Source organism: Limanda limanda, chromosome 8 (assembly GCF_963576545.1).
Source record: "Limanda limanda chromosome 8, fLimLim1.1, whole genome shotgun sequence".
NCBI lineage: Eukaryota > Metazoa > Chordata > Actinopteri > Pleuronectiformes > Pleuronectidae > Limanda > Limanda limanda.
The window spans coordinates 17718474-17737642 of NC_083643.1; the positions used below are offsets into that span (position 1 = coordinate 17718474).

The 19169-nt window shown below is 39.3% G+C and overlaps 2 protein-coding genes across 3 annotated transcripts; one reads left to right on the top strand and one right to left on the bottom strand.

Moving 5' to 3' along the window:
- Positions 1-3559: 3559 nt before the first annotated feature.
- LOC133009161 (ubiquitin-conjugating enzyme E2 Q2-like) lies at positions 3560-13748 on the bottom strand. Of its 2 annotated transcripts, none has more exons than XM_061076572.1 (13): positions 13519-13748; positions 10634-10738; positions 9487-9609; positions 9333-9389; positions 9073-9222; positions 7753-7837; positions 7604-7664; positions 7429-7519; positions 7285-7343; positions 6505-6553; positions 6292-6387; positions 5974-6040; positions 3560-5861 (listed from the first exon to the last, which is right to left on the bottom strand). In XM_061076572.1, the coding sequence occupies exons 1-13, from the start codon at positions 13675-13677 to the stop codon at positions 5830-5832; spliced, it is 1134 nt and encodes a 377-aa protein (XP_060932555.1). In that variant the 5' UTR covers positions 13678-13748; the 3' UTR covers positions 3560-5829. The 2 variants fall into 2 exon arrangements, with proteins under 2 accessions (XP_060932555.1, XP_060932554.1); XM_061076571.1 differs by having other exon boundaries at positions 9073-9225.
- Positions 13749-15138: 1390 nt separating this feature from the next.
- On the top strand, positions 15139-18724 carry LOC133009836 (UDP-glucuronosyltransferase 2C1-like). Its single transcript, XM_061077374.1, has 2 exons — positions 15139-15289; positions 16044-18724. The coding sequence occupies exon 2, from the start codon at positions 16061-16063 to the stop codon at positions 17660-17662; it is 1602 nt and encodes a 533-aa protein (XP_060933357.1). The 5' UTR covers positions 15139-15289; positions 16044-16060; the 3' UTR covers positions 17663-18724.
- The last annotated feature ends 445 nt before the right edge of the window (positions 18725-19169 follow it).

Here is a 19169-nt window from a genome sequence, read left to right on the forward strand (position 1 = left end):
GACAGATGCGGGGCCAGGCTGCCGAGTGGTAGAGATATAAAAAGGGATCAATTAACACAAATAAGAACTAGGTGCCCTTCATTATGATACTGTACAAGCTGAATTCAAAACGTACAATGTAGAGGAAAGTCATATTTGATGTGGAATTGTACTTTATTGAATTTTGAGTAAATCCTTTTTATATTCTGTTCACATTTAAATCAGCCTGTTATTAAAAAGCTTCTTTTAAATCTTTTTTGCTGCTCAATTTTAGCTGGTCAGTGTGTGTGTTGCTTTTTAATGGAGACACATAATATAGCTAAAGCTAATCCCCTGAGCTTCATCAGTTTATTTAGGTCGGTTCATCTTTGGTCAACACAGGGTGACTTCTCTGCCTCCGCCTGAAGCCACACATTTAAAAGACACATTTTTAATATGTTTTAAGAAAATACAACAGCTATTTCGTAAGCATGTATACGTCACCAAATGCTAAAACAATTTTGCCCCTAGTTATTAGTGTAGGTCAGCATAAAGACTATCCAAATATTACAAAAAATATACAACTCAACGAAACAAGATTTAATATGTTAAATAGTAATCAAATATTGATTGATTGGTGAGCTTTAATGTTTTTTTGCATTTGGACAAAGCCTAAAATGGTTATTTACAAGTTCTGTGTAAACAGTCTAGTAGTCGGATTTATCATACAGACATGAGTGGAATTGATCTTTTCATCCAAGTCTTAGCAAGAAAGCGAATAATTCCTATAAATTATTCCTTAAAATTTGTGTGTATTTAAACTATGAGGCTTTTTTTTTAGGGGAAAAACTTTCCTTTAAATACATATCTGTATGTTAACCCTATTCTTTTAAATGAAAATGAAAAAGTTACATTTTACCAAAATTTGAATCAGAATAAAAAAAATAACCCAACTGCATTTTCAGTTTTTAAATACAGTAGAAACAGTTTACACTTCATGTTTCAATGACCTGCTTTATTTCTTTCCTTTTCTGACAACGATTCCATTAAATTCAGAAAATGTCACATTCTCAGGAAATTTGTGATAGCTGGTTTTAAATTCTACACCTGTAAAGCCCTTAAAGTGTCAACGTCTCGTGCCGTTGTCTCCCTTCTTCACCACTATTTAACCCTTCTGTGTTTTGGTGTGTTCGGTTTTGTCGTTACCTCCTGGTTTCGTGTTGAGCAGGTTGATTTCAGTTAAAGGAATTATCATTACAATGATCAGATGAAGCACATGCAGTATTAAGGATTGCAGTTCTTTGGATAAAACATTCCAAAGTCATTGTTGTACAGGTCAAAACGGACAGAAAACCAAAATGCTTGCAGGCTGAACAATACAGTAAATATTAATAGTCATTGTTGTCGGTGGTCATAGCATTGAATTAAGTGATGGATGTTTCCTCCCTTGGCCAATTCTTCCACTAAACCCCTACATGTAAATGCTTAAATGGCTACTTGTTTCTAAAGCTCTGGATTTCAGGCCTTAGTGTGTCATTTCGTGGCTGTCGGTGTTATTCCATGAGTAGGTGTGATAATGAAATTGATTTAAAAAAAAAATATATAATATAAAATTCAATACAATTATTTAAAGTGAAAGTGAGAGAGCCCTTGTGAGGCCTGACGTGTTCGAAAACAGCGTCATGAAAAAGTTCGTTTTTTTCCGCCTTGTGTCACTTTAACTCTTCAACACTCAGTAGATGGTTATAACAGTGAAACAGTATTAGACTTGAAAACAAATGTGAAGTATCTGAATGCTCGTTATTTCAAAACCCGTGAATCGTCTCGTCGGATCGTGATGATGTGGTATTCAATAGGCTGTTTGTTGTTTTCCTTTTTTAGGTGTTTTTTGTACCAACCCTTGTTTTTCTTTTTTTGATGATATGTGTGTGAGTGTGACGAACATGTTCATTGCGTCTTTCCATGTCTGTGGAAAACTAGTTTTTTTTATTCAATTTCTTTGGTGAAAATCTTAAGTAATGTTTGCACTGGGTTACCTCTTGACATCAGTGCAAACCTAATTCACAGTGAATCACAGTGTAGCAATGCTAACATGAATATATTATAAACAGTAGAATTATTAGGATTGAGAGAGGTTCTGTTGTGCGGGCCTCAAATATGGAGACAAATACTACCAACCATAACATAAAGGGTTATGAATTAAAAAATGAAACGGGGGGCCTGTTTTTTCCAAGATGGACACCACTAGTATAATTTTACAACTGCATAACATTCTCACCAGCAGATGCACATACAGTAGTTATATTAGTAAAACATACCATTCACATGCTCATCTGTTAGCAAATGCACAACGTTTAGCTCTAAAAGTGTAAAGTTATGCACAAAGACGAACAAAGAAAATCTCTGTTGCAGCAGTATAGTTATAACTCGTGGTGGGTGTTTGGATCAGTCTGCCACATGTGCATACAGCACAGTCAACGTGTTTATGGAAATTGCAGCTGTAGTTGTCGTGTAGCAGGAACGTTAGTTTACTTCATCTCATGTCGCTGTATCAAAGCTTCTGGAAGCCATCTCCCATTTAACTCCCTCACGTCCCCACATGTGCTGTATGTTGTTTGATATGTATTATTGCCATTTACTACATCATGAGTAGATATAAATATATAATTACATGAAATGAGGTAAATATTTGCTGTGCATAAACAAATGGGAACTTGCTCTAATTATGCGAATGAGGAGGCTGTGTCTCCATGAGTGAAGTCAATGAGGAATACATTTTTGTGTATTACTTTTGTATTATTTGGTCTTACCCTGATAGATATTAAAGAGTTCTTGTTGCACCTGGTTTTGTTCTTGAATGAGTTTGCAGATATTAGTCCTCTATACACACACACACACAGTCAGTATGTATCCTACATGGCTGAAGATGTAGTAGAGGATCCATGTTTTCAGATAATCGGAAATGAATGGAGTAACAGAAAAAAAATGTGTAAAATTATTTGTTATTCATTTATGGAAAACTCTAAGCCATTCAGCATATAAGGAAAATAAAGGTTTCAATACATTTTTCCTCTTACCTCGACCAAATGACAGCTATTTCCTAGGATGATGATATTGTGACCAAACTATATAAAAATAAGGCATTCATTTTAAAGCTATGCACTAAAAACCTGACTAATTATGAGTCTTCAATATGCAGTACATGTGCAGGGCTGTAAGACAGGAAACGGTGTGGGTGTTAACTGTGTAACATTTCTCACGCTGTCATACAAAATCAAATCAGTGAAAAAACTTGATTGTCGTTTAACCTTTGGTGTAAAGTGACAAGAGTGGTTGTTAATATTATAAAACACGATATTTATATGAAAGCTTTTTTTCAGTTGTCCATTCACACACACATCCACACAATGTATCTTTGTGCAGCGCTTTCTTCGTCACACATCAATCACAAGTCAGGGGCAACTGAGGGTTCAGTATCAAACCACCTACTCTACTTCCTGAGCCACAGCGACAGTCAATTTATACATCTGAGATAAGTAACAGTTATGAAAAATGTTCATCTTGTGGTTCAAAAAACAAACTGAAAAGACCACAAAGGCAATAATCTTAAAATTCTTTATTCATAAACTTGATGCAAGTTTACAAATTACTGTACAAGGTCAAAATTTCTTCAAATGGAAAATGAAAAAGAAAACCAAAGCGAGCCAACGTGCCAGACTGTCCTCTGTTTTTGTTGGTGCTAGAAAATGAAAATGAGTGGACATTTGAGATAAATGAATGCTTTCAACGCACTGTCCAGTTAGAGAAGCGTGCAAGTCTCTTCACCACAGCATGACTATCAAACTCAAATCATCTCTCAGTGTACCCTCTGATCAGAGATTTGGCATTTTGGAGTGAAGGAATCACAGGTGGATGAAGACTTTTTAGCAGGGGAGGGTTTTCTATGCCACTAAGCAACACAGGCCCTTAACATTGAGGAGACACGTTGTTCCTCACCGCTCAGATATACATTATCTGACATGTAACAACAGGATATGGAGTAGTGTGCTGGGGAGACGAATTAAAAAACATTTAGCTCAGAATGTGCTTGGTGTTAAAACTGACCTCTCCAGGCACATTGCTGGATTTGTGCAAAGATTTTTTTTTTATCAGGAATATTCAAAGATTACCCACTGGAATCTAATCGGTCTCAGAACTTGGGAGGGAAACAAATCTAAAGACGACTGTGCTGCAGTCCTGTAAGTCTATAAAACTCTTTCCTCTCTTGAATTAAAAGAAACATGGCACGCATTATTGCAAAACTGATTATATTTTCTGTTCTTCACATCATACGAGTTTGAGATTAAATCTCAACATCGACGGAACAGAGTGTTAATCGATCCAAGAAAATAACCTGAAACTCGACATGTGCATGTATAGAGTCCCCTCCAAAGGATTGTTTGTTACCTGAGTTGCCATTGAAACGTGCTTTTGCAGACAGTGTCAACAAATAAACTGCAAAAGAACAAACAGATTGATACAGTGTGTGCTCTGTAGTATCGGGAGCAGTAGTACTGGTGGAGTACTACAGTATATTGCGAGGTCAAAGTTAAATGTTTCGGGTCAGTTCTTATTACACTAAAGGTGATCCTTTTTTTTTGTTTCACACCCAAAGAGACACCAAAACACATCTGTGGGATATTGTGATGGCAAAGGAAGCTCTGCAAACGCTGGAAGTTTAGCTGCTGTGTGAAAAACAAGAGGCGGAAGAGAGGGGATGAATCCAGAAGAAAATAATGTCATGCAACATGGTTGCAGTTTCAAAATTTAAACCAAGCAGGGGCTGAAATATTGCAGTTAATTAAGTGAATTAACTGCAAAAGAATCTCACATCCAAACAGAATTAATTTATTCTCATTAGCCCATCGCAGCGCGGCACCAAATATCTTCGAGGCGAGGCCGCTGAGCATCATTCTGTTAACTCTTCACATTTTCAGCATCAAACTAGCCTTCAACGTATACAGCCAAAATCAAGAAAAAGGCTAACAGCAGAGCTGAGTTGTTGCGGGGCCACGGTTTTGTCAAAAAATAAGGCAAAAAGAGCTCATCAGCTTCAACATAAGGTCTGTTAGAATCTGATGCCACAATGCTCATCTTACCTTCGTTAAAAGATATATAGAGATTCTGAAATATTACTAATCCACTGGCCAGGTCTTCACATTAACCACGGGTGGATTTGATCTTGCCTGCGAGCATTTTGGATTTGCTCGGCCCATTACACTTCACACATTTTTAAAAATTAAGAGCTAAAAGATACCGAGTGGTAGGTCATCTCAATTTAAAGATAAGCTCCTAAAATATTGAAAATTTGCTCATTATTGTCTAGGATGCTCAAATAAAAAAACAAAAAACATTTGCCAAATAATATTTCTAAAAACAATATTTGCATTTATGTACCACTTATTTGCCAAAAAACTGGTGAGGTTACACTAAAAGAGCTTCTGTATCAATCTTAGTTTAAAATTCCCATTTAACTGACTGTTTGTGAAGCCCAGTTTGTCAAAGCAGCGAAAGGAAAAAAAAGCATTTCCCCACATTTAAAGGGGAAAAGTTTTCTTTAAAGACAAAAGAGCATATTGAGAAAACAGGACTAGTAACACCCATACATCCTCCTCCTCACTAAAACACTGAGGGGAAGAAGCAAAGTGACACCAGAGTCAAGTCTTTTTTTTTTTCAGGAGCGGGGCAAAGGAGTACTTGTCAGATGAGCCAGTGAGATGGTTTCCGCGAGAAAGATGATATATTCCCAGTTAAGTCAGGGGGAGATATTCCAAAGAAAACAAGATACTTTGACCCAAAGACATGTTTCCTGTGCATAGTGGCGGCAGCTCTTTATCCGTCCTCTTTAGGTGGTGTGTACCAGCCTGGAAGAAAAAACAAAAGAAAAACTGTTTGCCCACGATCTTAACCACAGTGAGTCTAATCAGCCACAATCACTCAGAAACATTAGGTACAAAATAAATATGAAACACTTACCATTCTTCTCGTGGATTTGCACAAGGGATTTGTATGACTGTTGTGCTCTGGCAAGATTGTACTGGTTCTGAAAAAAACAAAAAATGCTCTGTCAATTCCCTGCAATGCAAAAAAAATTGCTGGAACAAATGATGGTTCATATCTTGCTGCCCTGTCTCTTTATACTGTTCGCAAAACATGACCAATAAAAAAAAATGCATTCATCAATTTTATGTCAGTAACATCTATGAGCCTCTACTGCAGCTGAAGTGACAGATAATACACAAGATGCGGTCAAACAACATTTTATGCAGCCTTATTCATTTTTAATATACCTACCTTATTGGCTCCAAACTGCACCCTGGCTTTTCCTTTCACCAGAGTTGCATTTATCTGCATAATGACAGATTCTATGGAATAGGCACTGCTCCAGCCCTGGAAAACACAAAACCACGCAAAGGAGCCATGAATCCACGTCCTGGTTTTATTAAGACAAGAAAAACCACATCATAAAATATAAGACGCCATAATAGTAAACTCATGATCAATCACCTGTTTGGTGAGAAGTTCCATGCACAAGGCTCCTCCTCCTAGAACATACCTGAAATTCAAAGTTTTAGGATGAGTATTAAACATTTAAAAGCAGATATTTACATTTGGCAAAGAAGTATTCACATGAGAGGCTGAGGTCGGGTCTGGTTTACTTTGTCTGACTCCACATCAACTGAGATTCAGGATACATCAAAATGATTTAGTTGATGCAAAAGGTATCAACTTATTTCAAAGGTGCACAACTCATAATTTAAAGAATCACAGCGATCATAAGCAACAGTGGTCAACAAAAATTGTAGCGACCCGGTCACCCTCTCCCCCCCACCACACACAGATGAACTGGTGCTTAAATCAACCACCCTTGAGTGGGACGCATCAACCTGACAGGCAGTCTGCTTTTCGTGTCTGAACCTGAGAATTTACCGGATTACAGGCAAATGCGGAGTAAGAAATACAGTAGACCAGCCAACGATGATTAAAAAATTACAATGCCACACCATGAAAAACTTTATAATAGGGAATATATGCACGGCTCCTATGAGCCTGATTGTGTTGGTGTATGAGTGTTGCTTTTAGTGTCAGAGCTGATGATTCATGGCCAGTCATTTAAAAAAACATTCTGGACTATGCAGTAGGATCATTACTTTCATTCCATACTGCACCTAAAAACAACACAATGGGACAAATTATTATTGTTACAATTTTGCAGCACTGTGTAAGACCAGCGAGAACTCTTTCTTCATGTGTGAACTGGGCAGCAGGAGATCATGACACACTCACCCTCCGGACAGCACAGGGGAAATAACCCGTACAAAAGGTGGATCAAAGGGGAAATTATCCTGTCACATGAAGAAAAAAAAATGTCAGTGTTGAGAAAATTCTTTACTCCAAAAACAAAATGAGAAAAATCATCACAAGACTCACTTTATAAGAGAAATTGAGCAGAATGTAGTCCACTCCTTCTTTTTCTTTTAAGACCTGCAAGTCACTATGCAAAGGACTATCTGGGTCTACCCTGTAATGAAGGAGGGCAAAGTCAAATATAACAGAATACACAATATATGGCAAAATTTAAATTGTAAAAAAAGTGAAAACTTACGTCCTTAACTTGACATGCCATTCATAAAGGCTGTCATTGACTAGTTCGACTGAATAAATACCTGCGAAGTGAACAACACAAACAAAGAAGTTAACTTCAATCTGATGATTAGAGCTTGGAACAATAAAAATGGATGTCCGAGTAGTCACCTGTCTTGTAACTCTGTGATCTGTAGATCTCCCTGAGTTCCTTCATTAGGCGGTCTGAGGCTTGCACCGAGCCAGAGACTGCACCCTGCAACACAGATCACAAAGCTTTATCACACAGATGACTACTTGAAGTAGTCTTACTCATTTATGAATGCACACAATTACACATTTAAACATTTTCAACATGAAATTGGATAAAACAACTCTCCCTAAGCACATAGGAAAAGCTTCATGGCGCGTAGGCCCTGTTCACACCAGGTAGAATATGTTTCCTGTGATTGGGTATCACTTCCCTGCTCATGTGGATACACATATAGATCATTTCTGTGCACAGAAACCAACTAATGAGGTTATATTATTTTTCCAGGGATGTATCAATTGCTTATATCAGTTCAGTTTCACATAAACTTGGGTTGTTTTCAAAGTCTATACTGTGGTGTGTTACTGACTGCAAACACCACATGACCAGAACGGAGGAGTTTATGATTCCCGCTGTCATCTTCTCCAAAAGCACTGAGGCTGTGTTGGAAGATGATGGACTGTACTGCTGTGAAAGATGAGAACCAATCCTTTTTTGCTGGGAAGCCTATCATCATTTTTTTCTCGCTGGTGCCCTCTGCAGCAGACGCAGCAGCAACACTGTGTTATATGAATACAGGGAGTGTGTGATTTGTCACAAAGTTACTGTTGATCTGAACATGTACAAACTGAATAAGTTTGTCCGAAGGAATAAAAGCTAAGAATTTATGTCGAGGAGCTGTAGCTTTATCCTGTAGCAATAGCTCAGTTTCAATTTCCAGGTTGGAAAAACTCCAACACTAACAAATCTCTGATTTAACCTTTTTATCTCTCCCTGCTCTTTTTTACTAGTAAACAGCAATGAATATAAGATTTGATTCACAAGGCTGAATCTGAGGGCTGAAACTACAGAGAACAATGTTTGTGCCTTCTCATCACACAAAAGGTGATTATAGAGATAAACTGAGATAAACTGACTTGTCATGTTTTTGTGCTGAGTAATATGGAGACTGCTGCCAAAAGTTAACATTCAAAGATGATGTCGAGGCTACAGCAAATTCTCACTTCTCTGATATATTCAGGCTGTTTTCAGAGATGACCTGAAGTCCAGACATTACCCTGAACTTTTCCACAGGGGCTGTATGTATCGCTGTGTTCTTCATAAAAAGGCAGTTTCCCGAAACTATCAGGACATACTCTTACAGATACTTTCCAGAGTTCATATCTGAACAAGGCTTTACAGTCATGAAACCCATTATTTCGATAGAAAATTTTAAAAGCATGAAGTGAATGAGCACTTACATTCAAGTGATCCTGTCTGTGGTTTTTACGGATTTTCTCCAAGATGGCCAGATTTTCTTTTTCTATCCCATCGTCTTCAGACTTTTTTCCATCCACTGGCTCCTCCTCTTTCATGTCATAATGGTCAAGGTCTTGGTCCAGGTCAATGTCCTGCTGCCAAAGTATATTAAGTATGTTTAGAAACAGTATGTAAAATAAATCCTATCACTAATATATAAATGATATGAATCCACTGAAGTGTCTGGGCTACATATAGGCACCTCTCCCATTTCTTCCTCCTCCTCCTCTTCAGATGTCACCTCATCTGACGGCCCATTCTGTAGCGAGGAGAAAACAAAGTGAGCCGATAGACTCTACAGTTTGGAAAAGTAAAAAAAAAAAGGCAGAAGATTTCAATCTTGCTTTAATTCCTACCTTTCGCTCTTGAGTGATTGGACCAGCAGGTAGTGGCTGGTCCAGCATTTCTACATCTGGATGTTGTGGCAGGTTGTAGAGACGACAGAGATCACAAATGAGCCTCTTCAGCTGTTGAAGGAGCTGCGGATTAAACCAGCAAGACCAAAAGTTAATAATAAAAAACAACCTGCAAACATACTATTCTTACAAGTTAACACTTTGGTAGACCTGTTCATTTACAAACCAGTGAAACAGTTATGGTACAGAATCGACCCTTTTCCCCAAAAATAAATGTCTCCAGAAAAATGAGCATTGTGAGCTTAGACCAAAAAAAGGTTTAAGCAATTGTGGCATGTGCAGAAATCTGTCAATACAGATTGCTTACTGTTAAGCATGGAGGTGGAAATGTTCGATATCATTTGGAGTAGTGTAGCCGCTTGTGTCACAGGAAACATTGCACAGACATACAGAGCAACAGATTACACTAAACATCGTCCAATTGTGGATGCAAATGTCCTGCAGCCTGAGAGAGACCTGAGAGTGGAAAGAGGCTGATTTCTACATCACAATGATCAAAATCCGACCTGAAAACCCATGAACCACTTGAAGAAGTTGAATTTGTGCATAGATCTTGAGCACCAAATAGCTGGCTGGTTAGGGCACGTACCATATTGGCAAAAAGACGCCCTGAGCAGAAGGTCCCTGGTTTGACTCTTGGCGAGCCAAACTGTTTACTGCACGTCATTCTACTACTATCTCCCACTGCATTTCCTGTGTCTATCAAATGAAGTCACAAAACCTAAACAATTATATTTCATTATCGTATATTTCATATCAGTAGGCTGCCAATGCTGATGTTAGTATTGATTTAGTACGGTGCCCAAACTTTTGCACATGCCACAAATAAATCAAATGTTCCCCCTTTTGTTCAAAATCATGACATACAAGAGGCAGCAGGTTAACATTTGAAGGAATTATTTTTGTCTTTAACTTTTTCACTTTTAAAAATCAACAAATGTGTAATTTTTGCAGAAATAACGTTAGGACAAGGCGGTTGTATCTGACTGCATTCATACAATTGTACCTGATAGAATCAATGTTGGCAATTTGACAGTAACATGTTGTGCACGCCTCTGTGACGCTGGAGCCACATCAGCCAACTTACCAATGTGCTGCCTTTTCTCACATCCTCTAAGCGCTCCAACACTTCAGCCAGACTGGGATCCTCAGAGTCAACAAACCATATTGGGGGTGTTGAGGGATAGGATTCCTGCAACAAAGGCAACAATGGGACATGGAAATTTAGACAGTCATGCTGATGCGTGTGTGAGGCTTTATTGCCATAGAAGCCTCATTTACATAAAATGTCAAATGTATTCCAAAGCTTTAAAATATTTTAAAAACAAATGTCTTCGGGCTGCTGCACACTAGCAGATTTTAAACTCTTGAACGATTTAAGAAAACGTAGGAGACCACAGACATAATGACATTTTTTTGAATTTTATAATCTTCAGAATAAACACACTGGGCGATTTGGCCAGAGCGTCAGACCAAACACTTTTTGTTTGTAGGAAACAATTTCACAGTGGTGATTCCAGAGACTTGTTATCTCATAGAAACTCTCAATATCTTCTGTCCTTTTATGGCGTTTGGCAAATTACTTTTCGGTGCATTACAGCCACCTTCTGAACTGGAGTGTGGAACACTCGCGAGACTTAACATGATTTCAAAAGAAAAATAAACCTGAAAGGAGGACCGACGTTGTGTGGTCTGTTTTGCAGCGAAAAGTAAACAAGACAACAAAAATGTAGTCATGGCTGAGATGGCTTATACATGTTGCACTGCATGCACTGGAGATCAGGGAGTCTCCGACTCAATCAGTAGCATTTAGATTATTTTGTAAACCCAACAGACTTCAGGATTATTTTTGGCAGATAACCGGCACCGGGTGACGAGAAGCAGGTACGCCCCCGCGATTGTCGCAAGGGACCAATCGGCCCGATTATCCTCTGGTGTGCAGCAGCCTTCAGACCACACAACAGCCACACAATGAAGAAAATGATTTGTGTGCTGCCAGCTGCAAGAGTATCTTCAGCAGTGGCTGAGTGATGCTCTCAAATCTTCAATTAGACTTTAATGCAGTTGTTAAATCATGTGTGGACTTCAGTTCACAGGACTTAAGACTCAGGAGGTAATTCTGAATTATAAGGCTGAAAGTCCTTCATCCAGGGAACTATTGTGCAGTGTGAATACACTTCACTGTTGTGTAGTGATTGAAATACTGAATAACTGCTTTCTTAAGCCTGGACATTTTCCTGAAATTTTCATGCAATAAGTATTTGTTCGTGGCTACTCCACATCTTTTCAGGATCTTGCTCAAAACATCAGAAGCTTTATTCAAAGAAACTCCCATAAAATCTACTTTGGAAGGACTATGCCTATCTCTCTGTGCTTTCCATACACCTGGATTTGCTCAATTGTGTTAATCCAGTTGAGATCAATATTAACTACACCTTGTTCAGTTAATCCCACGAGGGACGAGCAGTGCAGAAATTAAAACCACCTTTTACTTCCTCACTTTTCATTTTCTAGTGGGAGGAATGTGATATAGAAGGGTGCTGTGGTTTTATGTGAGACTGTGGCAGGACTCAGAGGATTCAAGCTGAGTTTCAACATGACACTGTTATCGAAACACGTTAACAAGCCTGTTTGTTTGTCCCCTAAAATTGAGCATGAGTGTGTGTGTGCCAAAAGTGAGTTTGAGTGTGTGTGTCCCAAAAGTGAGCATGGGTTTGTGTGTGTCCCAAAAGTGCGCATGGGTGTGTTTGTGTGTCCAAAAGGAATCATGATTGTGTGTGTCCCCAAAAGTGACCATGAGCGAGTTTGTGTCCCCAAAAGTGAGCATGCGAGTATAGATGTGTGTCGCAAAAGTGATCATGAGTGTGTCGGTCCCCAAAAGTGAGCTTTAATATGTGCATGTGTATGTCCCAAAAGTAATCATGAGCATGTTCTGTGTGTCCTAAAAAGTGGGCATGAGTGTGTGTGTCCCCAAATGTGAGCACGAGTGTGTCCCCAAAAGTGAGCTTTAATGTGTGTGTGTGTGTCCCAAAATTGTGCATTAGTGTTAGTGTGTGGGAGTGTGTAGAGAGAGGATGTGGTCAGGGTGTGTGAATCAGGTCTGTGTCACCTTAACCTTACAGATACACCCTCCATGACACTGAGAATTCTGATTGTGACATTAGCATACGTTTGCACATGATTAATAAGGATGAGTTACTAATGATTTATATAATCTGGATAAACAAGCTGGTATTGACGTGCATACAAAGGCCCATTGTATGTTATGAAAATGGGCCCGGTTCACATTATAAGATGATTTAAAAAAAATTAAATAAGCCTGCTTGAATTGCAGTGATGTCTAATTCACATCCACGGTGTGTCGCATTCTACGTGGTTTAGATTCCAGGTACGCGAGCCCCTATCGTCGCCAGATGAAGTTCGCCACATGGATCCGTCTATTTACTGAAAAGGCAGAAAACACAGTGGCACTTAACATTCCATTAAACGGCGTCTGTGGACGGTCCAAATGTGACCGGGACATCCAGCGGGGCGTCCGCGATCTTTGTGGAATAAACGTGGCCAAACAAGCCGCTGTAACGCCGTGAAAGTCACCTTGTGTTCAAGCTAAACCAGGCTGAGATCTCCTCAGCTAGCGTGGGGTCGGTGGAAAGTTAGATGTCGTAGTAGCGCAAACTGTAACGCAGTTATTTAGGCTAAGCTAACGTTACTCTGAGTGAAGAGGCTAGCTGGAGCTACCGCATCGTCGCTGCTGCTCGACGGTTTATTGTTTTATTTCCTGCGCGGGTTTGACACCGGAGCTGCGGCGTTTGGTTTGATCCACTGGGTTCTTTAAGACTTCGTGGTGGACGGATAGTAAAAGCGTAACACTTTATTCGGGCGTGATGTGTAAACACGGAACCCTGCGCGGAACGGACTGGTTTCAGGGGATAGTCAGTGGCTGTGGGTTTAGCCTGGCTGGCCTGGACTCACCGTGATGTTGCAGTGAATGATCAGCAGCTTCTCCCTCGTCACGTTGAACTGGCAACTCAGCTCGTCGGGTTTCCAGTCTATGATTCTGAATCGCTCGTGGTTTGGATCAAAGATTGACTCCAGAAACTTCAGTTCGGCCTTTAGCCCCGACACCGACATCTTCTGCTCATCTCCAAGCACCAGGCCGCTGGCAGGAGGGGAAGTCGGGGCGGAATGCGACCGCGCAGTTGAGTCGGTGCTCGGATCTCGCACGTTAGCGTGAGAACAACAACAAAGGGCTGGCTGGGGCTGGGGAGCACAATGTCACTGGTGTTGTTCACCCGGACTCCACACAACTTCAATATTCCATCTCGAATTCAAATCAACCTTCTTGTTGGAGATTATTATTACATTACATGTTTAATTTGGCTTGAATTGTCCTGCTTCCAGGAGCCCAAAGAGACACTATTGTAATTTTATTCTGATAAATATACAGATATTGTTTAATATATGGACAATATATAAAATAGGAGCAAACAAAATGTGTATAACGTTTTTAGAGAAGGTTGGTTATCAATTAACCCTGGTCCTCAGACCTACAGGGGCCCCTAAAAAGGAGATTATATTTTCAACTGTAAAAAATATACATTTAATATGATATATGTACAATATGAGCAAATATTTTTGATACAATTTAAGAGAAAGCTGGGTTACCAAAATAACCCTGGTCCTCAGACCTACAGGGGCCCCTAAAAATGAGATTATATTTTCAACTGTAAAAAATAAACATTTAATATGATATATGTACAATATGAGCAAATTTTTTTGATATAATTTAAGAGAAAGCTGGGTTACCAAAATAACCCTGGTCCTCAGACCTAAAGGGGCCCCCACGAGACAAGTTTAACCTTTTTACTGTAAATATATAGATATAGTATAATATATGTACAATAGGAGCAAACAAAAAGTTTAAAGAGATGACTGGGTTACCAATTTACCCAGACCTTTAGGGGCCCTTCAGACAAGATTATTATAGTATACTGTAAATATATATGTTTATGATATGATTAATACACAAAATACACAATACATGAGCGAACATAACATTTATTTATCGTAAAGAGAAGACTGGGTTACCAGTAGACCCAGGGCCTTAGATCTACCAGGGGCCCCCAGTGCAGTGTGTTTTACTGTAAATATACAGATGCTATAGAAGTTATTCCATGATTGATATTGGATATATATATTATGTGTGCAAACAAAACTTTGATTAAGTTTAATGAGAAGTCTGGGTTACCAATTGACCCATGGTCTCAGACCTATAGGGGGGGCCCTAAAAAACGATCATACAGTAAATATATAGATATGGTATAATACATTTACACTATATATACATTATAAAAGCAAACACAATTGGATAAAGCTTAAATCAAAGACTGGGTTGCCAATCAAACATCTGATTGCACTGGTAAAATTCAAAGTTGTGTACACTGATTTGACACTAGGTGGCACCACACAATAGATAATTCTGTTCGATTTACAACTAGACATGAGCTGTTGCTGTAAACAGTGTCATGAGTAGTGCACATATTTTACAGCAGGCGTGTTATCTGCAGCACCGAGCACCTTCTTTTACAACGTAGCTGTGTTTCATTGAACCCAGAGAGAACTGTGCATGTAACTGCATGTCATATAGGTCATACTTTGAAGGAGAGACTCAAAGGTGCGTTCAGCACTCAGAAGTTGACAAGTTGTTGGAGTTGTATTGACGGTCCTGCACCAGTGGATTTTGGTAAGTGTTAATTTAATTCAAGACTTAAGAGGATAAAAAGCTCTTTGATAAGCACAGACCCTAAAAACAGTTATCAAACATGTTATGTTGAAACATGGTGTGGAAATTGGAAGTATGTATATGTAATGCTAGTTAGTACTTGTGAACAGCCGCTTCTATAAACGTAAGTTCTAGAATATTTTATTGGTTGTTGTTTTGAATTTTCCTGCATTGTACACATGGTTAACTGATTGACAGGATACTGTTTTGTAAAACTGTTTTATACTTGTACTAAGTGCTATTGATCACTTGTAGAATAAGTATTCTTATTAGTAAAACAATTTACTAATTGAAAATACTAATGTACAGTAAAAGTCCTTTATTTAAACATAATCTTTATAAATGAAAAGTACTTGTTCTGCAGTAATATGCCCTCTAACAACATCGACAGACATGTAAAACCTGACAACCATTGGTTTAATATTTAACAGTGGATTCTATTTTGTAAGCATATCATAATGCTTTTTTAAAGACGTATATTGTGCAAAGTTACTGTCACTGGCAAATACTGTAGTGGAGTAAAATCATACAACATTAGTCTCAGAAATAAAATGGAGTAGAAGTATGTAATGCACCACATGTAAAGAGAAATTACCTTAAAATGTACTTGAAAAAAATGGCTTAGTGATCTTCCCCTACTATATCTCATGTTATAGTTTCTTTGAACATGTGAACCAGCCGGGCAGTACTGTACTGACTTGTTTTTGTTTTTCAGTTCAGAGCAGTGTGATCATGAAGGTGCCTCCCTTAGCTCTGCTCACCTTTACTCTACTCTTGAATGAACTAACCAGTGCCTCTGTGGGGAAAATACTAGTTTTCCCATTGGACGGAAGCCACTGGGTAAACATGAAAGTACTCATTGAGGTGCTGCATGCCAAAGGCCATGAGGTCACCGTGCTCAGGCCGTATGACAGCTGGTACATCAGTGAAAAATCTCCTTTCTACACCTCCATCACACTTCCAAGCACGGGTGGCTTCGAGGAAAACTTTGAAACCTTTCTGTTGCCACAGCTAGCGATCCGGTTACAGAGTAAGTCTATGTCTCCTTTGTCTCTCATCTGGACCCATATTAAATTGCAGTGGATGATTATAAACCAGTTCTCCGAGTTCCACAAGAGAGTGAGCGATATGGTCGTTCAGATGTTTGAGGACGAAAACCTGATGCGTTCCCTTAACAATGCCAAATATGACCTGGTTTTAACCGACCCTGGCATCGGTGGAGGGGCCATGCTGGCACGTCGTCTTCAAGTTCCCCTTGTTTTCAATGTCAGATGGACCATTCAAGGTGAAGCTCATCTTCTCATTGCTCCTTCCCCTCTATCATACGTTCCTTTCGTCGCAACAGAGCTGACAGACAGGATGACCTTCCCTCAGCGAATCAAGAATTTTGTGAGTTATGTTGTCGGGATGTACACCATGTCCTGCATCACAGAACCTCAATACAAACCTGTGGTTAGGAAGTACTTTGGCCCTGATGTGGATTACTCAACGTTCTTCCTGGAAGCTGATATATGGCTTATGAGGAATGATTTTGTCTTTGATTATCCACGTCCTACGATGCCTAATATCGTCTACATGGGTGGATTTCAGTGCAAGCCACAGAAGGCCCTGCCCGAGGACCTGGAGAAGTTTGTCCAGAGCTCCGGAGATCACGGGGTCGTTGTGATGACCTTAGGAACTTTAGTCGGCAAGCTTCCCCAAGATGTTGCAGAGGAGATTGCGGCAGCCTTCGCTCAGCTGCCTCAGAAAGTTGTTTGGAGGTATGTTGGAGAAAGGCCTGTCAACCTGGGTAACAACACATTACTGGTCAACTGGTTGCCACAGAATGACCTCTTAGGACATCCCAAAACTAGGGCGTTTGTTTGCCACGGCGGCACCAATGGCGTACAAGAAGCAATTTACCATGGGGTGCCTGTAGTCGGCCTACCCTTATTCTTCGATCAGCCTGATAACCTCTCCAAAATCAAAGCGAGGGGAGGAGCTGTGAATGTGGACATTGCCATGCTCGATAGGCACATCTTTGAAGATGCACTAAGGGCAGTTCTCTACAACTCCTCTTACAGAGAAAACATGCAGAGACTCTCGAGGCTACACAGAGACCAGCCCATGAAACCACTGGACCGGGCAGTGTTTTGGATAGAATTTGTAATGAGGCACAAAGGAGCCCCTCACCTGCAGACACAAGCCAACAAAATGTCCTGGTTTGTTTACAACTCTGTTGATGTCATCACTGCTTTGTTGGCAGCTGTTTTGCTTTTAACATTCACCGGCATGTCAGTTGTAAGATTAGTGTGGAGAAAGATTTTTGTTGGAAAAAAGGTCAAACCTGAATAAATAAATGAAATGTTTGTTAAATCCAAGCATTTCTAGACATGATCCCAACAAGTCTCTATGTGTGATCCACTGGTTTAGGATTGTATCAAGTACAAACATGTGAGGATGACTTAAGGTTCTCAAAATCAATATTAATAAAGTAAATTCTCTTTTGTTTATGAGTTTGTTTGCAACATCTTATACACAGGAGCATACAGGAGGAACAGCAACATAAAGTATCCATCCATCCAGCAGCTATATGTCTCTGGAGTCAAAGTCTGAGAGCAGTGAACTTAAACCAGGTGACCTTAAGATTAACTTGTTGATTGACCAACATCCCTGTGTGTGCGTGTGTGTTTCCATAATGTGTGGTGTTCAAAGGAATTGTCTCAATCACTTCTGGACCTGCACCCTTATGTATTGTGTAATTTGTGTTAAAGCTCATCCTTGAGTTTTAAATCAACAATTTGGTCTGTCTTGTTTGAGTTGTATCAGCTACTTTTCATTTTTCCTCTTTACTGTTCTTCAATTTTGTTTATTCCTGTGTGCATACTAGGTATAATATTAGCAATTGTGCGTGGGTTTAAATTTAACCAACACTGAGACTGTGAGTTTCTGTGTAACATAATTGAATTGCAGACCTCAACTGATAGTTTTCAAGATGTATTTCTTTTGATTTTACATTTTGTTATATTGAAATCAATCAGTTTCTGTACAGGTCCGGGTTTGAACAGTAGGTGGCAGCATAATGTTCTGCCATGGGATTAAGGAATCATGAAGTTCCTTTTCCTTGCATAGATGATTTAAAATGTAAGCATTATCTCTTCAAATGTGTTATCCTACAGCCATTTGTTAAATTATGATGTGATATCTTACACATTATCAAAATGTATTAATCGTAAATTTAGACTATTGTCCCTGTTTCCCATGTCTGTGAGAGAAACCTGGTTCCTCATATCTCTGAATGAATCCAACATTATCCGGATCACTGATTGTCTGTGCAAGAGCGACACTGACTTCTATATGTCCTGGATAATTTTTCATTATTATAATCAACAGTGACCTGTCTGATATTATGTTAATTCTGTCAAAGTGTAATAAAAGATATCAATTAAAATCTTTCTTAAATTATCCTGCAATATACAATTTACAGTTGAAAATAGTTAACAATAGGCCCTCATTGAGTAAATATGAAAATGTGTTTGATAGTTGAAACAGACAAGGAATATGCTGGTGTACTCAGAACATGCACTGTAGTAAATGAATGCAGCAAATGAATGAGGCTACTGTGTTGTAGGTGTGGGACTCCATTAGCCTCCGTTAGTTCAAAGTGGAATAGGATTAAAAGTCTTCTTAAAGCCTGTGCATGTGGCTTTGAGGTCAGGGCTTAGTCAGCCTGTGACCGCTTGACCCAAGGCACAGTTTCAGGCCTGGTGGCACTTTGTTAAGCACCGAGTTCTGTCATGGACGGATTATCATGACCACAGGCCCTGGACACAAACTCGCAACAGACCCCTAACCACACATG